General features: G+C 35.6%; 1 protein-coding gene across 1 annotated transcript in view; it reads right to left on the bottom strand.

The window, feature by feature from the left end:
* The window catches only part of LOC138093116 (phospholipid scramblase 1-like), a 33323-nt gene extending 15945 nt beyond the window's left edge, over positions 1 to 17378 (bottom strand). The window contains exons 1-3 of the mRNA XM_068989231.1: positions 17286 to 17378; positions 15712 to 15754; positions 5408 to 5628 (exon numbers count right to left, since the gene is read on the bottom strand). Coding sequence (XP_068845332.1) covers positions 5408 to 5628; positions 15712 to 15754; positions 17286 to 17378 — 357 coding nt within the window. The remainder of the gene's footprint in view (positions 1 to 5407; positions 5629 to 15711; positions 15755 to 17285) is intronic.
* Positions 17379 to 17770: the final 392 nt, after the last annotated feature.

Below are 17770 nucleotides of genomic sequence, written 5' to 3'. Positions count from 1 at the left end.
AATGTCATCCATCCAAGATTCCCTTTCATAACAGAGAATAGAATAAAAACTGCATAAGACAGGAAGATCTAGGTTAAAGAAAGAGAAGTTCAGGTAAAGGTGGAAAAGGTGTAAAGAGAAGGTAAATCTCAAAAAGAAACCATATTCCTAACATTACACAATCAAACAGAAGGGAAATTCCTAGAATTCTGCCCTCCTATTAGAATCTCTTAAAATGATTCTGAAGATAAAAACGACATGACTCAACATCTGGAAAAAGGGAATGGCACTGGTTGAGAGTTTCTTGATTTTTTTGTGGCTTTTTATTTGAGGTCTGGCCCCAGTACGTGCTGTACAAGGTTGTGAAGACTTTTTAATAGAAGTTCCTATTTTAAGGAGGTAGGAGAAATTGTGGAAGAAATAATAAAAGATTAGAGGAAAAAAATCAAACAGGAAATGGACCAAAAAAGAGAAAACAAAACCAAAAGTAAAGTTCCTTAAGCTAAACATGAAAAAAGAAAGAAAACACAAATTACTGCTGTTTGAAATGAAAAGGGAGCTATTACTACATAATCTGCAAACTTAAAAGGAAAGTAAAGAATATATTAACAACTTTATGCCAATTAAAATTCAACAGCTTCTATAGACAAATCCTTTGAAAGAAACAAATTACAAAAATGGACTTAAGAAGAAAAAGAAAACCTGATTATCTATCTATATATATATAAAACAAGTTTTGAATATGTCTAAAATCCTTCACACACCCACTATTATAGACTGAAATAGCTTCACTAAAGACACCACCCTTATGGCAGAAAGTGAAGAGGAACTAAAAAGCCTCTTGATGAAGTTGAAAGAGGAGAGTGAAAAAGTTGGCTTAAAGCTCAACATTCAGAAAATGAAGATCATGGCATCTGGTCCCATCACTTCATGGGAAATAGATGGGGAAACAGTGGAAACAGTGGCTGACTTTATTTTTCTGGGCTCCAAAATCACTGTGGATGGTGACTGCAGCCATGAAATTAAAAGATGCTTACTCTTTGGAAGCAAAGTTATGACCAACCTAGATAGCATATTTAAAAGCAGGGACATTACTTTGCCAACAAAGGTCCGTCTACTCAAGGCTATGGTTTTTCCAGTGGCCATGTATGGATGTGAGAGTTGGACTGAGAAGAAAGCTGAGTGCCAAAGATTGATGCTTTTGAATGGTGGTGTTGGAGAAGACTCTTGAGGGTCCCTTGGACTGCAAGGAGATCCAACCACGCCATCCTAAAGGAGATCAGTCCTCCGTGTTCATTGGAAGGACTGTTGTTGAAGCTGAAATTCCAATACTTTGGCCACCTGATGCGAAGAGCTGACTCATTGGAAAAGACCCTGATGCTGGGAAAGATTGAGGGCAGGAGGAGAAGGGGGACGACAGAGGATGAGATGGTAGGATGGCATCACTGACTCAATGGACATGGGTTTGGGTGGTCTCCAGGAGTTTGTGATGGACAGAGGGGCCTGGCATGCTGCAGTTCATGGGGTTGCAAAGAGTCAGACACGACTGAGCAACTAAACTGAACTGAAAGAACATAATAAAATATTTAAATAAGATAATAATACAAATCCTACACAAGCTTTTTTAGAAAAAAATAAGGAATAGTTCCAACTTTCTTTATGAAACCAACATTATCCTGGTTCCAAAGCCACACAAAAACTTAAAGGAATAATACAGGCATATATATCATATACATAAACACAAACTATTAGCAAAGTGAATCCAGAAATATGTAAGAAGAATAACAAATGTGTACAAGTGCAATTTACCTCAAGAATGTCAAGTTGATTTAACATTTAAAAAGATCATTTGATGCAGTTTACGTAATCACAGATTAAAAGAGAAAAGTCATAATCAAATGAGTAGATGTGGAAAAATATTTGACAAAATACAAAATTTATTTATGATATAAACTCAGAAAACTAGGAATAAATGAGAGGTTCCTCAACCTAAGAAAGTATATGAAACAAAGTTTTTTATATGTAAAAAAACTACAGAAGAATGTCATACTTAATGATAAAGATTAGATCTTAAAAATCAGTACAAAAGGCAAGACTATCCTTTCTTACTTATGTTCAATATTATAATAGTTTTCTCAACTAGAAAGTTGACAATAAATAAATGTGACATTTATACATATACACATATAAATAAAAAGCATACAGATAAGAAAAGCAGAAGTAAAACTTTTTTTTCTTATTATGTACTTGGAGAAAACCTTAAGGAATATATAAATTTCTGATAGAATTCATAAGCGATTTTTGGCTTGATCAATAATCAAGGCTCAATTGTTTTTCTATATGTGAGCAACACAAATGAAATATTTAATTTGAATATATTTTTAATTGTATCTTCCTTGTAGCTCAGCTGGTAAAGAATCTGCCTGCAGTGTGGGAGACCTGTGTTTGACCCCTGGGTTGGGAAGATCCCTTGGAGAAGGGAAAGGCTACCCACTCCAGTATTCTGTCCTGGGGAATTCCACGGACTTTATTGTCCATGGGCTCACAAAGAGTCGGACACGACTGAGTGACTTTCACGTTCACTTAATTGTATCTAAAAATATGAAATACTTTCATTTAGTCCTAATAGGGTACTTATAAGACTATGTACTGAAAATAACTACCAGGAGTTATTAAAGAAGACCTAAATCTAAGGAGAAATATACCATAGTCATCAAGCAAAGATATTATATTAGTAAAAAATCACTTCCTGAACTTCCCTGCTGGCACAGTGGATAAGAATCTGCCTGCCAATGTAGGGGAGACTGGTTCAGTCTCTCGTCCAGGAAGATTCCATATGCTGTGGAACAACTAAGCCCATGTGCCACAACTACTGAGCCTGCATGCTGCAACTACTAAAACCCATGAGTCTAGAGGCTGTGCTATGTGACAAGAGAAGCCACTGCAGTGAGATGCCCATGCACCACAACTAAAGAGTAGCCCTTGCTCTACACAACTAGAGAAAGCCCACACACAGCAACTAAGATCCAGCACAACCAAAAATTAAAATAAATAAATAAGTAAAATAAATCATGCTCAGTGTCTCAGTTTTGTCCAACTCTTTGCGACCCCATGGACTGTACCCCTCCAGGCTCCTCTGTCCACAGAATGTTCCAGGCAAGAATACTGGAGTGGGTTGCAATTTCCTACTCCAGGGGATCTTCCTGACCCAGGGATTGAACCTGTGTTTCCTGTACCTCCTTCATTCTTTACCATTGAGCCCACCTGGGGAGTCAAATAAACCACTATTTCCCAAAATTAACAAATAGATTCAATGCCATCCAAATCATTATCTAGGCATGAAGTTTCAAGTAATATAAAATATTCTTTTGAAACTTATATGTGCAAAGTACTTAACAGAATCAAACAATTTTAAAAAGGCAAACTAAAATTAGAATGCTCATACTGGCTAGTATTAAGACTTTAAAGCTAGGTACTCAGTACAATGTAGTATTGGCATAAGGGGACATATCTGTATACAACTATATGTATAGATCAGTGTAAACCCTGGGAGTTAGTGAAGGACAAGGAAGCCTGGCATGCTGAAGTCCATGGGGTCACAAAGAATTGAACACAACTTAGTGACTAAACAATAACAACAACAACAGATCAGTGGAACAGTGGAAGAGAGCAGATTCCAGAAAAAGGTACACACATATATTGACAATTTATTTTCAAAGATATAAAAGACAATTCTATGGTAAGGGTAGTCTTTTTTTCAAAACATAGTGTTCAAACAATTGGACATTAAATAATAAAAAAGAAATCTCAGCTGTTCCCTCACAGGTACAAAAAATTAACTTCAAATGGAACTAGACTAAAATATATAATTTCTGGAAGAAATATAAGGAAGTCTTTGCCATTTTGTGATAGGCAAATTTTTTTAGGTAATTTCTTAAAGGCATGGACCATAAAAGAATATATATGATAAATTAGATTTTATCAAAATTGAAACCCTCCTTTTTTCCAAGGGTGATAAAATGAAAAGCCAAGCCATAATCCTGGGTACAATATTAGCAATGCACATATCTGAGAAAAGGCTTGTATTCACACTATCTAAAGAATGCTCATAACTCAGTAAGAAGAATTGGCTTATTTTAGGAAGGGCAAAAGATTTAAACACTATATATTCAGTAGCTAATAAATACACACAGGGAAATGCAATATGGAGAATAGTATAGAAGATCCTTAGAAAACTAAAAACAGCTACCCTATGACCTTGCAGTTCCACTCCTGGGCATACATCTGGAGATAAACATTATCGAAAAGGATACATGCACCCCAGTGTTCATTGTAGCACTCTTTACAATAGCCAAGACATGGAAGCAACCTAAATGCCCATAAACAGAGGAATGGATAAAGAAGATGTGGTACATATATACAACTGAATATTGCTCAGCCATTAAAAAGAATGAAATAATGCCGTTTGCAGCAACATGGATGGTCCTGGAGACTGTCATATTGAGTGAAGTTAGACAGAGAAGGAGAAATATCTTATGACACTCCTTATATGTGGAATCTAAAAAGAAATGATATAAATGAACTTACAAAACAGAAAGAGACTCACTTAGAAAATGACTTATGGTTGCAGGGGGAAGGGATAGTTAGCATTTTGGGAAGATCATGTACACACTGCTGCTGCTGCTGCTAAGTCGCTTCAGTCGTGTCCAACTCTGTGCGACCCCATAGACAGCAGCCCACCAGGCTCCTCTGTCCCTGGGATTTTCCAGGCAAGAATACTGGAGTGGGTCGCCATTTCCTCCTCTAATGCATACATGCATGCTAAATCGCTTCAGTCATGTCCAACTCTGTGCAACCCTATGGACAGCAGCCCATCAGGCTCTTCTGAAATTCTCTAGGCAAGAATACTGGAGTGGGTTGCCATTTCCTTCTCCACATGTACACACTACACACTGCTATATTTTAAATGGGTAACCAACAAGGGCCTATTGCATAGCACATGAAATTCTACTCAATGTTATATGCCAGCCTAGATGGGAGAGAGGTTTAGGGGAGGATAGATACATGTATATAAATGGCTGAGTCCCTTCACTGTTTACCTTAAGCTACCACAAAATTGTTAACCAGCTATACCCCAATACAAAATAAGATGTTTAAAGTTTGGAAAAGTCACAATGATATTTTACAATAGAAAACTTCTAAAAATCTAAACTTCTTTTAACTTTCATTGCCAGAAAAATATTTACAGTGTTACACATGGGTCTTATTCTGAAAGTATGAGATATTATATAATTCTCACTCTGACATATTTTATTCCAGATTATCCTTTGTCCCAATGTTTTAATTTTAATATACTTCCCAGTGTTGAGGCTTTTTTGAAGGAACTCAAATACATTTTAATCACATTGTAGAAATAATATTTACTGACCTTTTGTAGGCAGCAGTTACTCCAGCAACAGCTCCATCTTAGAGCTTTATGCAGAGTAATGACATCACATCCTACATTATCATAAATTGTCATGGTAAAAAGCCTTGAAGGTCCACAGAGGTGTCTGATGAAACAATTACTTTTCTCTTCTGCAAAGTAAAGTCGTTGTCCTTGATTATTCATGACATCATATGTTTTATTAGTTTCAAAGGGACTGACCACTAAAGAATGAAATAAAATGGTGATTATGAATAATATGTATATGATCTGTATACACTGCATACCAAATTATGTTCAAATACAAATAAGTTGCATAATGTTGAGTAAGAAACCCCTTGGCTTCAAGGAATGTTCTTCACTACTTTCTTAGTTCCCCCATATAGAAAAATAAAAGAAATGGTAGCTGTTCTCTAGTTCCTTTTATGCTAAAATTCCATGCATAGCATTTCATTTTTGAAGTTCAGGGTAATTAACCTGTAACTATAGGCTTTGAGTTACTTTAAAAAAATTGCTCCTCTCCAGTTTTCCTTCCTATAGGTCATGAAAATGACTTTATTAGTCTTCAATCTGGCTAATAGAAACCAAGCAAAAATATTTCACTTAAATTAGGGGAGACAGTGAGCACTCTCATATATCGTCCACATAAGATAATGAATTCACCTTTTTTTTTGCAAGAAAATGGAAATATTATCTTTTGTCCTAATAATCTTACTCCCATGATCACACAAAAATTTCTAAAAATTTAAAAATCGCTCTCTGTACCAAATATTCACTGCTACATAACTTAGAAAAAATAAAATGGAAGCAAAGTAAATGTTTAATAACGAAAGGTAATATGTATTATCCCTTCTTGAGAATTATTGAGTATCTATTTAAAATGCTGGGTTTCACCATGGTAACTGCAAAACAATAATCTTTAATAGATATACACTCAGAAAAGAAAAAGAAACTCCAAACACAATACTAAAGATAGTCATCAAATCACAAGAGAACAAAAGAGAAAGTGAAGAAAAAGATCTACAAATCCAAGACAATTGAAAGAATGTTGTTAGGAACATATTCATCAATGATTACCTTAAGTATAAGTGGACTGAATGCTTCAACAAATAGACCTAGACTGGTTGAATGGATATAAAACCAGGAGGGCTCATATATTTTCTACCTAAAAATGACTGCTTTCAGATGTAGAGACACATACAGATTGAAAGTGAGGGGATGGAAAAAGGTATTCCACAAAAATAGAAATCAAAGGAATACTGAAATAGCAATCAATACTTATATCAGACAAAATAGACTTTAAACACTGTTAGAAGAGACAAAGAAGGATGATACATAATAATCAAGGGATCAATTCAAGAAGAAAATACTATAAATATGTATGCACCCAACGTAGAAGTACCTCAGTATATAAGGCAAATATTAACAGATATAAAAGGAGAAATGAACAGTTCAGTTCAGTTGCTCAGTTGTGTCTGACTCTTTGTGACCCCATGAATCGTAGCATGCCAGGCTTCCCTGTCCATCACCAACCCCTGGAGTTCACTCAGACTCATGTCCATCGAGTCAGTGATGCCATCCAGACATCTCATCCTCGGTCGTCCCCTTCTCCTCCTGTCCCCAATCCCTCCCAGCATCAGAGTCTTTTCCAATGAGTCAACTCTTCGCATGAGGTGGCCAAAGTACTGGAGTTTCAGCTTTAGCATCATTCCTTCCAAAGAAATCCCAGCGCTGATCTCCTTCAGAATGGACTGGTTGGATCTCCTTGCAGTCCAAGGGACTCTCAAGAGTCCTCTCCAACACCACAGTTCAAAAGCATCAGTTCTTCGGCACTCAGCCTTCTTCACAGTTCAACTCTAACATCCATACATGACCACTGGAAAAACCATAGCCTTGACTAGACGGACCTTAGTCGGCAAAGTAATGTCTCTGCTTTTGAAAATGCTATCTAGGTTGGTCATAACTTTTCTTCCAAGGAGTAAGCGTCTTTGAATTTCATGGCTGCAATCACCATCTGCAGTGATTTTGGAGCCCCCAAAAATAAAGTCTGACTCTGTTTCCACTGTTTCCCCATTTATTTCCCATGAAGTGATGGGACTGGATGCCATGATCTTCGTCTCTGAATGTTGAGCTTTAAGCCAACTTTTTCACTCTCCACTTTCACTTTCATCAAGAGGCTTTTTAGTTCCTCTTCACTTTCTGCCATAAGGGTGGTGTCATCTGCATATCTGAAGTTATTGATATTTCTCCCGGCAATCTTGATTCCAGCTTGTGCTTCTTCCAGCCCAGCATTTCTCATGATGTACTCTGTATAGAAGTTAAATAAGCAGGGTGACAATATACAGCCTTGATGTACTCCTTTTCCTATTTGGAACCAGTCTGTTGTTCCATGTCCAGTTCTAACTGTTGCTTCCTGACCTGCATACAGATTTCTCAAGAGGCAGGTCAGGTGGTCTGGTATGAACAGTTACAACATAATAATTTGGGGAACTTTAGCATCCCACTTACATCAATGAACAGATCATCCAGACAGTAAAATCAGTAAAAAACAGAGGCTTTAAATGACACACTAGACCAAACAGATGTAACTGAGAATTCCAACATTCTGCTGCCAAAAGCAGCAGAATACACATTCTTTTCAAGTGCACATGGAACATTATCCAGGGTAAATTACAAGATGGGCCACGAAGCAAGGCTACATAAATTCAAGAAAATTGAAACCACATGAAGGCTCTTTTCTTTCCACAACAATATGAGGCTAGAAATCAACAACAAGGGGCGGGGCGGGGGGGGGGTGGGTGGAACACACACACGAAAAAGACAAACCCATGGAGGCTAAATGATATGCTACCAATCATTCAGTGGATTAATGAAGAAATCAAAGAGGAAATTTAAAAAATACCTAGTGATAAATGAAAACACAACAATCCAAATCTATGGGATGCAACAAAAGTATTTCTGAGAGGCCAGTTTATAACTTTAAAATCTCACCTAAGGAAATGAGAAAAATCTGAAATAAACAACCTAACATTATGCCTAAAGCAACTAGAGAAAGAATAACAAAGAAAACCCAAAGTTAGTATTAGGAAAGGAATCAGAAATATAAAAGCAGAAATAGAAGAGATTGAAAAGCAACAGAAAAAAATCAATGAAACTAAAAGCTGTTTCTTAAAAAAGATAAAATTGGTAAGCCTTTAACCAGACTCATCCAAAAAAAAAAAAAAAAAAAAAAAGGGCCCAAATCAGTAAAATCAGAAATGAATAAGAAGTTACAGCCTACACCACCGAAATACAAAGGATTAGAAAAGACTAGTATGAGCAACTATATGCCAATAAAATGGATACTCTAGAAGAAATGGAAGAAGTCTCAGAAAGATACAATCTCAGACTGAACCAAGAAGGAACAAAAAATATTGAATCAGTAATTTTAAAACTCCTAACAAACAAAATTCAAGACCAGATGGCTTCACAGGTGAATTCTACCAAACATTTAGAGATTTAACTAATTCTGAAATTAATCCAAAAAAACTGCAGAGAAACGAACACTTTTGAAATCACTCTAAAAGGCCACAATCACCCTGATACCAAAGACATCGCACACACACACAAAATCACAGGTATCACTGATAAATATAGATGCAAAATCATCAACAAAATACTAGCAAACTGATTCCAGCAATACATTAAGAGGATCATACACCATAATCATGTGTGTTTTACCCCAAGTTTGCAATGATTTTTCAATATCTGCAGCTCGTTAAATGTGATACACCACATTAATAAACTGAAAAATAAAACACACATGATCATCTCAATGAGGCAGAAAATGCTTTTGATAAAATTAAATGTCCATTTATCATAAAAAATCTTCAGAAACTGGGCATAGAGGGAATATGAAAGTGAAAGTGTTAGTTGCTAAGTCATGTCCAACTCTTTGTGACTCTATAGACTGTAGCCTGCCAGGCTCCTCTGTTCATAGAATTCCCAGGGAAAGAATACTGGAGTGGGTAGATATTCCCTTCTCCAGGGATCTTCCTGATCCAGAGATCTAACCTGGGTATTGAGAGGGTAACAGGCAGGAAGGTCAGGGATCTCCAAATGGAGGAAATAGCCTGCAAGTCTCAGGCATTTTCATCTCTCTTAAGCAACAGGAGGAAACAAGCTAGCAAGATTTTTCCCTTCTCCGTACAAATTTATTTATTTAAATTTAAATTTATTTATTTTAATTGGAGGCTTAATTACTTTACAAAATTGTACTGGTTTTGCCATACATCAACATGAATCTGCCACGGGTGTACATGTGTTCCCCATCCAGAACCCCCCTACTACCTCCCTCCCCATACCATCCCTCTGGGTCATCCCAGTGCACCGGGCCCTAAGCGTCCTGTATCCTGCATCGAACCTGGACTGCCAGTTAGTTTCTTATATGATATTATACATGTTTCAATGCCATTCTCCCAAATCATCCCACCCTCTCCCTCTCCCACAGAGTCCAAAAGACTGTTTTATACATCTGTGTCTCTTTTGCTGTCTCTCGTACAGGGTTATCATTACCATCTTTCTAAATTCCATATATATGCATTAGTATACTATGTTGGTATTTTTCTTTTTGGCTTACTTCACTCTGTATAATCGGCTCCAGTTTCATCCACCTCATTAGAACTGATTCAGATGTATTCTTTTTAATGGCTGTGTAATACTCCATTGTGTATATGTACCACAGCTTTCTTATCCATTCATCTGCTGATGGACATCTAGATTGTTTCCATGTCCTGGCTATTATAAACAGTGTTGCGATGAACATTGGGATACATGTGTCTCTTTCAGTTCTGGTTTCCTCGGTGTGTATCCCCAGCAGTGGGATTGCTGGGTCATAAGGCAGTTCTATTTCCAGTTTTTTAAGGAATCTCCACACTCTTCTCCATGGTGGCTGTACTAGTCTGCATTCCCACCAACACTGTAAGAGGGTTCCCTTTTCTCCACACCCTCTCCAGCATTTATTGCTTGTAGACTTTTGGATCACAGCCATTCTGACTGGCATGAAATGGTACCTCATTGTGGTTTTGATTTGCATTTTTCTGATAATGAGTGATGTTGAGCATCTTTTCATGTGTTTGTTAGCCATCCGTATGTCTTCTTTGGAGAAATGTCTGTTTAGTTCTTTGGCCCATTTTTTGATTGGGTCGTTTATTTTTCTGGAGTTGAGATGCATGAGTTGCTTGTATATTTTTGAGATTAGTTCTTTGTCAGTTGCTTCATTTGCTATTATTTTCTCCCATTCTGAAGGCTGTCTTTTCACCTTGCTTATAATTTCCTTTGCTTTTAAGTTTAATTAGGTCTCATTTGTTTATTTTTGCTTTTATTTCCAATATTCTGGGAGGTGGGTCATAGAGGATCCTGCTGTGATTTATGTCGGAGAGTGTTTTGCCTATGTTCTCCTCTAAGAGTTTTATAGTTTCTGATCTTACGTTTAGATCTTTAACCCACTTTGAGTTTATATTTGTGTATGGTGTTAGAAAGTGTTCTAGTTTCATTCTTTTACAAGTGGTTGACCAGTTTTCCCAGCACCACTTGTTAAAGAGATTGTCTTTACTCCATTGTATATTCTTGCCACTTTGTCAAAGATAAGGTGTCCATAGATGTGTGCATTTATCTCTGGGCTTTCTAGTTTGTTCCTTTGATCTATATTTCTGTCTTTGATGACTGGCTTTGTCATAGAGCCTAAAGTCAGGCAGGTTGATTCCTCCAGTTCCATTCTTCTTTCTCAAGATTGCTTTGGCTATTTGAGGTTTTTTGTATTTCCATACAAATTGTGAAATTATTTGTTCTAGTTCTGTGAAAAATACCGTTGGTAACTTGATAGGGATTGCACTGAATCTATAGATTGCTTTGGGTAGTATACTCATTTTCACTATATTGATTCTTCTGATCCATGAACATGGTATATTTCTCCATCTATTAGAATTTTAAAAGGAGGTTTCTCTTAAAATACTGTGCTGCCATAATGACACCTGGTTTCACCTGAACTTAACTATTCTCAAACCTAGAGATAACCAATGCATTGCTCTTCTGGAAATGTTTATCTTAAGCTATGCTAACATACTATGCATTTACTCCAAACTCTGTCTCCAAGTTGGTTCCGGCTCTTGGCTCAGAACCTACTTGATAAACCAGCATGTTATACTCAGATATTGTTCCCCTAATCTATGTAAATGAAACTATTTGTATGGTGATCTGTCCTTCTTCAAGACTCAAGTTAATCATTTTATGGCCCAGGATAAACCATTTGGTGCCAAGATTATCCCAAAATGCATCTTATGGGTGAGGAGCCTGGTGCCATTCTGAGTTTTAAGACATTCTTTTCTTTCATTGCTAAGTCACTTCAGTCATGTCCGACTCTGTGTGACCCCGTAGATGGCAGCCCGCCAGGCTCCCCTGTCCCTGGGATTCTCCAGGCAAGAATACTGGAGTGGTTGCCATTTCCTTCTCCAATGCATGAAAGGAAAAGTGAAAGTGGGGTCACTCAGTCGTGTCCAACTCTTCGTGAACCCATGGACTTCAGCCTACCAGGCTCTCCATCCATGGGGTTTTCCAGGCAGAGTACTGGAGTGGGTTGCCATTGCCTTCTGTTTCTTTCATTAAGAGACTGCTAGTGACTATATAATATCCAGCTAAAGACTAGCAGAAGGGTATTTTTTCTGCCCCCTTCTGATGCCTATGTCAGAAGCTTTCTCTATTTCCTTTATACTTTAAAAAACCTTTATTACACAAAAACTCTGAGCGATCAAGCCTTGTCTCTGGCCCTGGATTGAATTCTTCTCCTTCAGGGGCCAAGAATCCCGGCATCTTTTTTTCATTCAACAACAACCTTTCAGTATCCTGCATTGCAGGCAGATTCTTTACCATATGAAGCACCAGGGATAAATGCCATATGTGACAAATCCACAGCTACCACCATATTCAGTGGTGAAGAGGTGAAAGCATTTCCTCTAAGATTAGGAACAAGACAAGAATGCACTATCATCACTTTCATTCAACATATTTATGAGGTCCTAGCCATGACAATCACAGAAGAAAAAGAAATAAAAGGAATCCAAACTGGAAAAGAAGAAGTAAAACTATCACTGTTTGCTGAAAACATGATGGGAAAACACAGGGAAAATTCTAAGCAAGGTACCAGAAAATTATTAGAGCTCACAATGAATCTGTTGAAGTTGCAGAATACAAAATTTATTTACAGACATCTTTTGCATTTCTATACACTAACAACAAAAGATCAGACAGAAAATTTAAGGAAATTATCCCATTTATTGTAGCATCAGAAAGAATAAAATACCTAGGCATATACCTACCTAAGAGACAAAAGACCTGTAGTCTGAAAACTAAGATGCTGATGAAGGAAATAAAGATGACGCAAATGATGGAAATATATACGGTGGTTTTGTATTGGAAGAATCAGTATTGTTAAAATGATTATACTATAAATTTAGTGCAATCCCTATCAAGTATCAATGGCATTTTTTTCCCCACAAAACTAGAACAAAAATAAAATCTCAAAATTTGTATGAAAACAAAAATTACCTCGGATAACTAAAACAATTTTGGGAAAGAAGAATGGAGTTGGAGGAATCAAACTCCCTGATTTCAAACTATATTGCAAAGCTATTGTATTCAAAGCAGTGTAGCACAAAAACAGACATATACATCAATGCAACAGGATGGAAAGCCCAGAAATAAACTGACACAGTCAGTTAATCTGTAACAAAGAAGGTAAGAATATACAATGGAAAAAAAGACAGTATTTTCAATAAATGATGTTGATAAAACTGAACAGCTATATGTAAAGGAATGAAATTAAAATATTCTCTAACACCGTATACAAAAATAAACTCAAAATAGATTAAAGACCTAAATGGAAGATTGGATACCATAAAACTCCTAGAGGAAAACATAGGCCGAACCCTCTTTGACATAAATTGTAGTAAGAATTTTTTGTATCTGCCTTCTTCACAGCTAAGGAAACCATAAGCAAAATGGAAAGACAACCTAAGGACTGGGAGAAAATATTTGCAAATGATGCTACTGACAAGGGATCAAATTTCCAAAATATATGAATGGCTTACACAGCTAAATATCAAAAAGTACACAACTCAGTTAAAAAGGGGCTGAAGATCTATATAATCATTTCTCTGAAAGAGACATACAGATGGCTAATAGGCACATGAAAAGATATTCAATATCACTAATTATTAGAGAAATGCAAACAGAACTACAATGAGGTATCATCTCACACCTGTCAGAATGGGCAAGCATTCAAATGTGTATAAATGATAAATTCTGGAGAAGGTGTGGAAAAGAGAAACCCTCTTACATTATTGGTCAGGGTGTAAATTGGTACAGCCACTATGGAGAACATTATGTTGGTTCCTTACAAAGCTAAAAATAGTTCCTTACTATATGATCTTGCAGTCTCCCTCCTGGGCATATATCTGTAGAGAACTCAGCATCACTAATTATTAGAGAGATGTAAATCAAAACCACAATGAAGTATCACCTCACACTAGTCAGAGTAGCCATCATTAGAAAGTCTACAATGACAAATGGAGAGGGTGTGGGAAAAAAGGGAACCTTCCTAAATTGTTTGTGGAAATGTAAATTGGTAGAGCCACTTTAAGAGCTCCTTAAAAAACTAAAACTAGCACCAAATCATCCTGCAGTGCCACTCCTGGACATACGTTTGGAGAAAACTCTATTTGAAAAGATACATACACCTTGGTGTTCATAGCAGCACTATTTACAATAGCCACAACACGGAAGCAAACCTAAATGTATATCAGTAGATGATTGAATGAAGATGATGTGGTGTATATATACAACAGAAATGCTACTCAGCCATAAAATGCCATTTGCAGTAACATGGATAGACATAATCATATTAAGTGAAGTTATTCAGATAAACACAAATAATATATGATATCTCTTGATAGGATATCTGAATATGTGGAATCTAAAAAATGATACAAATGAACTTATTTACAAAACAAAACTAGATTCAAAGACATAGAAAATGAAATTATGGTTACCTAAATCGAAAGCAGGGCAGGGACGTGGGGGAGATAAACTAGGAGTTTGGAATTAACACATTTATACTACTATACATATAACAGGAAAACAAGATCTTCCTGTATAGCACAGGGAACTATATTCAATATATTTTATTTCATGGACAATGAGTAAAAATGATTTCAAAAAGCCTCATCAAAGGAATATTTTTTAAAAGGCTTCAGAACAGCTTTATCAGTAGTTTTGCATAGATGGTTATCTTCTGCTTTTCTTAATTTAAAATGTTCTTTAGTGAATATATGTATAATGAATATATGTTGTTCTAATATACATTTAACATTTTTAATATCGACCTTTGAAACTTAGTTACAATATTTTCCCACTAACCGTTAAAAAGTGAACATAATTCATAAAAATGAACATAATTATGTCTTCATATTGTACCAACATATTTAGAATGTATTCATTTTTTTTAACATTCACAGACAGACTACAACTCAAAATTTATGAAAAGAAAAACTTCTGGCTTCCTTTTAAATTTCATTTCCTTTTATGGTTAGAAACTACATATGCATGGCACAAATTCAAAAATGCAAAGAACATAACATTTAAAATAATTCTTCCTTCTAGGCTTGTTGTATTCCTTCTCCTTTCTCCAATTTCATATGCATTATTCTAAAGAAATCTTAAACATATGCAAAAACTAAATGTATTTTATATACACACACACTCACAAACTACAATATGCACTACTAACTGCTTTTTATACTTAGCAATGTATCTTGGTATTAAGTTGAGATAAAGGTAAACAGTTGCATTCTAAAGGACAGTTTAATTTCTCAGACTGAAGAGTGGATTGGATTCCCCATTACTTTACTTGCATCCTGTTTCTATTCAGAATCCCTGAAGAATCTGAAATCATTGCTTCTCTCAAATACCTATCTTAAAGGAATTCAGGACGGGTGAATGTTTTCAGGAAATGGACCTGCTCTTAGTAAGACTAATGCAGACTAGAATTTTCAGTTATTATCTGGAGCCAATATCTTTCTGCCTCTCTTCCCATGAGAAGACTATGATCATATTCATGTTTGCATCATCTCAAGATCTTCTATACAATCTCGGTATATTTCAAGGTTTAGTTTTCTTCAGACAAAAGAAGCACTTTAATTTATAGGGATTGGTAGATCTACAGCAAAACAAATTACATATTTAAGAATTAATATATCAGTGCATTTGGTACATACCTTCCAGAAGATCAAAACGTTGACACACGAATAAGTGATTTATCTATCACAGTAGAAAATAAACATATGTGGAATGGAGTAATCAAACTAAATTTAAAGCACATAACAATACTTATATACATTTATACTTACATTTAGGATATTTAAAGTAATTGATTCATTATCAAGAGTTCTCATTTTTTTTCTGTCAAATATCATACCTTTATATGAGTCTACATGTGAAGTTTTAATATTTTTTTACCATAGAAAAAGGAAATGACAAAATATTATCAGATAATCTATAAAGTGTATTCTCTTTGCTCTATTGTTAATGTCTCAACATTATAGTTCACAAAAATTTTTAAATAATTTTATTAAATATATTTTTGAAATTCAGAGAGAAATATCTGTATTGCAATTTAAAGTAAAAAGTTTATTGTAGTTTTTGCCCATATTAAAAAATGAAATTAGATTTTTATTAGTGTTTGCAACAGATTTACAATTAAGCACTGAAAATGTAAATAACCTTTTTAAGAAGGAACATGCATACTGTTTCACTTTTAAAGAGTTAAAAATTAAGATGTAGCCAGTAATTAGTAATGTGAAATGCCAAAGTTTATTATTTAGAGATAGCCCTACAGGAAATTAAATCAGAATTGATGTCACAAAGATAATTATTCTCTATCATTAAATTTTGTGGAGAATAGATATTTTTTCTAATATTAGTGTTCATATTTTACATTTGTAAACCAGGCTTCTACTATCTAAGCATTAGATGAACTGAAGAGTCCTTAAGTAATTTTTACTTACATTCCCCAAATCCAGGTTCCTGTTTTAAAAAGTAGTAGTAGTTTGTTGCTCAGTCGTGTCTGACTCTTTGTGACCCCATGGACTGTAGCCTACCAGGCTCCTCCCTCCATGGGATTCTCCAGGCAAGAGTACTGGAGTGGGTTGCCTTGTAAATAAGTTTCCCAGATGATAAATTTATAAAAAACAATGTTTTACCATAGTTGGGCCTTAAGAGACATTGTCTGAACTATTAGGGTCTGCTTATAAGCAGATTCTTTTGAGTAACTATATAGTCAGCATACAGTTCTTGGTTCTACATCCACAGATTCAGGTAACCTCTGACCATGCCCTGTTTATGATCCACAGTTGGTTGTATCTGTGGACACCAAACCACATATTCAGAAGGTGGGCTCTGGGACTTGAGAACCCTGTGGTTTTGGTATCTGCCAGGCTGGTCCTGAAACCAATTCCCCATAGATGCCGAGGGATGTGCTCAGTCACTCAGTCATGTCCAACTCTTTGCAACCCCATGGACTGTAGGCTGCCAGGACCTTCTGTCCATGGGATTTTCCAGGCAAGAATACTGGAGTGGGTTGCCATTTCTTTCTTCAAAGAAATGACTGTATTTAAATTATGTTTACTGCCTCAATCAGAAACTAAAATTAAATAAAATGTAAAATTTTTGAAGTTACAAGTGTAGTATTTTAATCTATAGTAAAAATATTTTCCAGTAACAAATAATATTTTGAAACTATCTAACTTCATATTATTTTCCATCAACTAAATTAAGAAACACATTATTGTACCTGAGTCAAATATTCTAATCCAGGTGGACAGTTGGCTGTTGACCCTGATGTTTGCATCCAATGTGTCCTGGGTTGTATATTACAAAAAGCCATAATCGAGATTATATAAATACTCAAGACTGTGACAGATTGGAAAGATTTCTCCTTTTGTCTTCAAAATCTAACATTACAGAAACATTAACATGGTTAGAGACAGGAATCAACCTCAATTCAGGTTTAGTTTTTCTTCATTTAATGGTAAGCATTAAATTAAATAGTGAACATCATCCATATTTTTTTAAAGTGTTCTCAATTGAAATATTTACGGTTTTATTTACAGAGTCTATCTCTCAAGAATAAAAAAAAAGGAAACTCAGGACTACAAGAAGTCCCCAGTTAATATAAGAGTAATAAACTGAGTGTAAATTGTTATACACATTCCTATGTGGCCTTGATCTATTTAAATAAAATTAAATCTTTAGGCTCAGAATCATTTGACAGTGACT

Source organism: Capricornis sumatraensis, chromosome 1 (genome assembly GCF_032405125.1).
Source record: "Capricornis sumatraensis isolate serow.1 chromosome 1, serow.2, whole genome shotgun sequence".
NCBI classification, from domain to species: domain Eukaryota; kingdom Metazoa; phylum Chordata; class Mammalia; order Artiodactyla; family Bovidae; genus Capricornis; species Capricornis sumatraensis.
The sequence above is the reverse complement of the archived record's forward strand: the minus strand, read 5'-3'. Positions and strand labels throughout refer to the sequence as shown.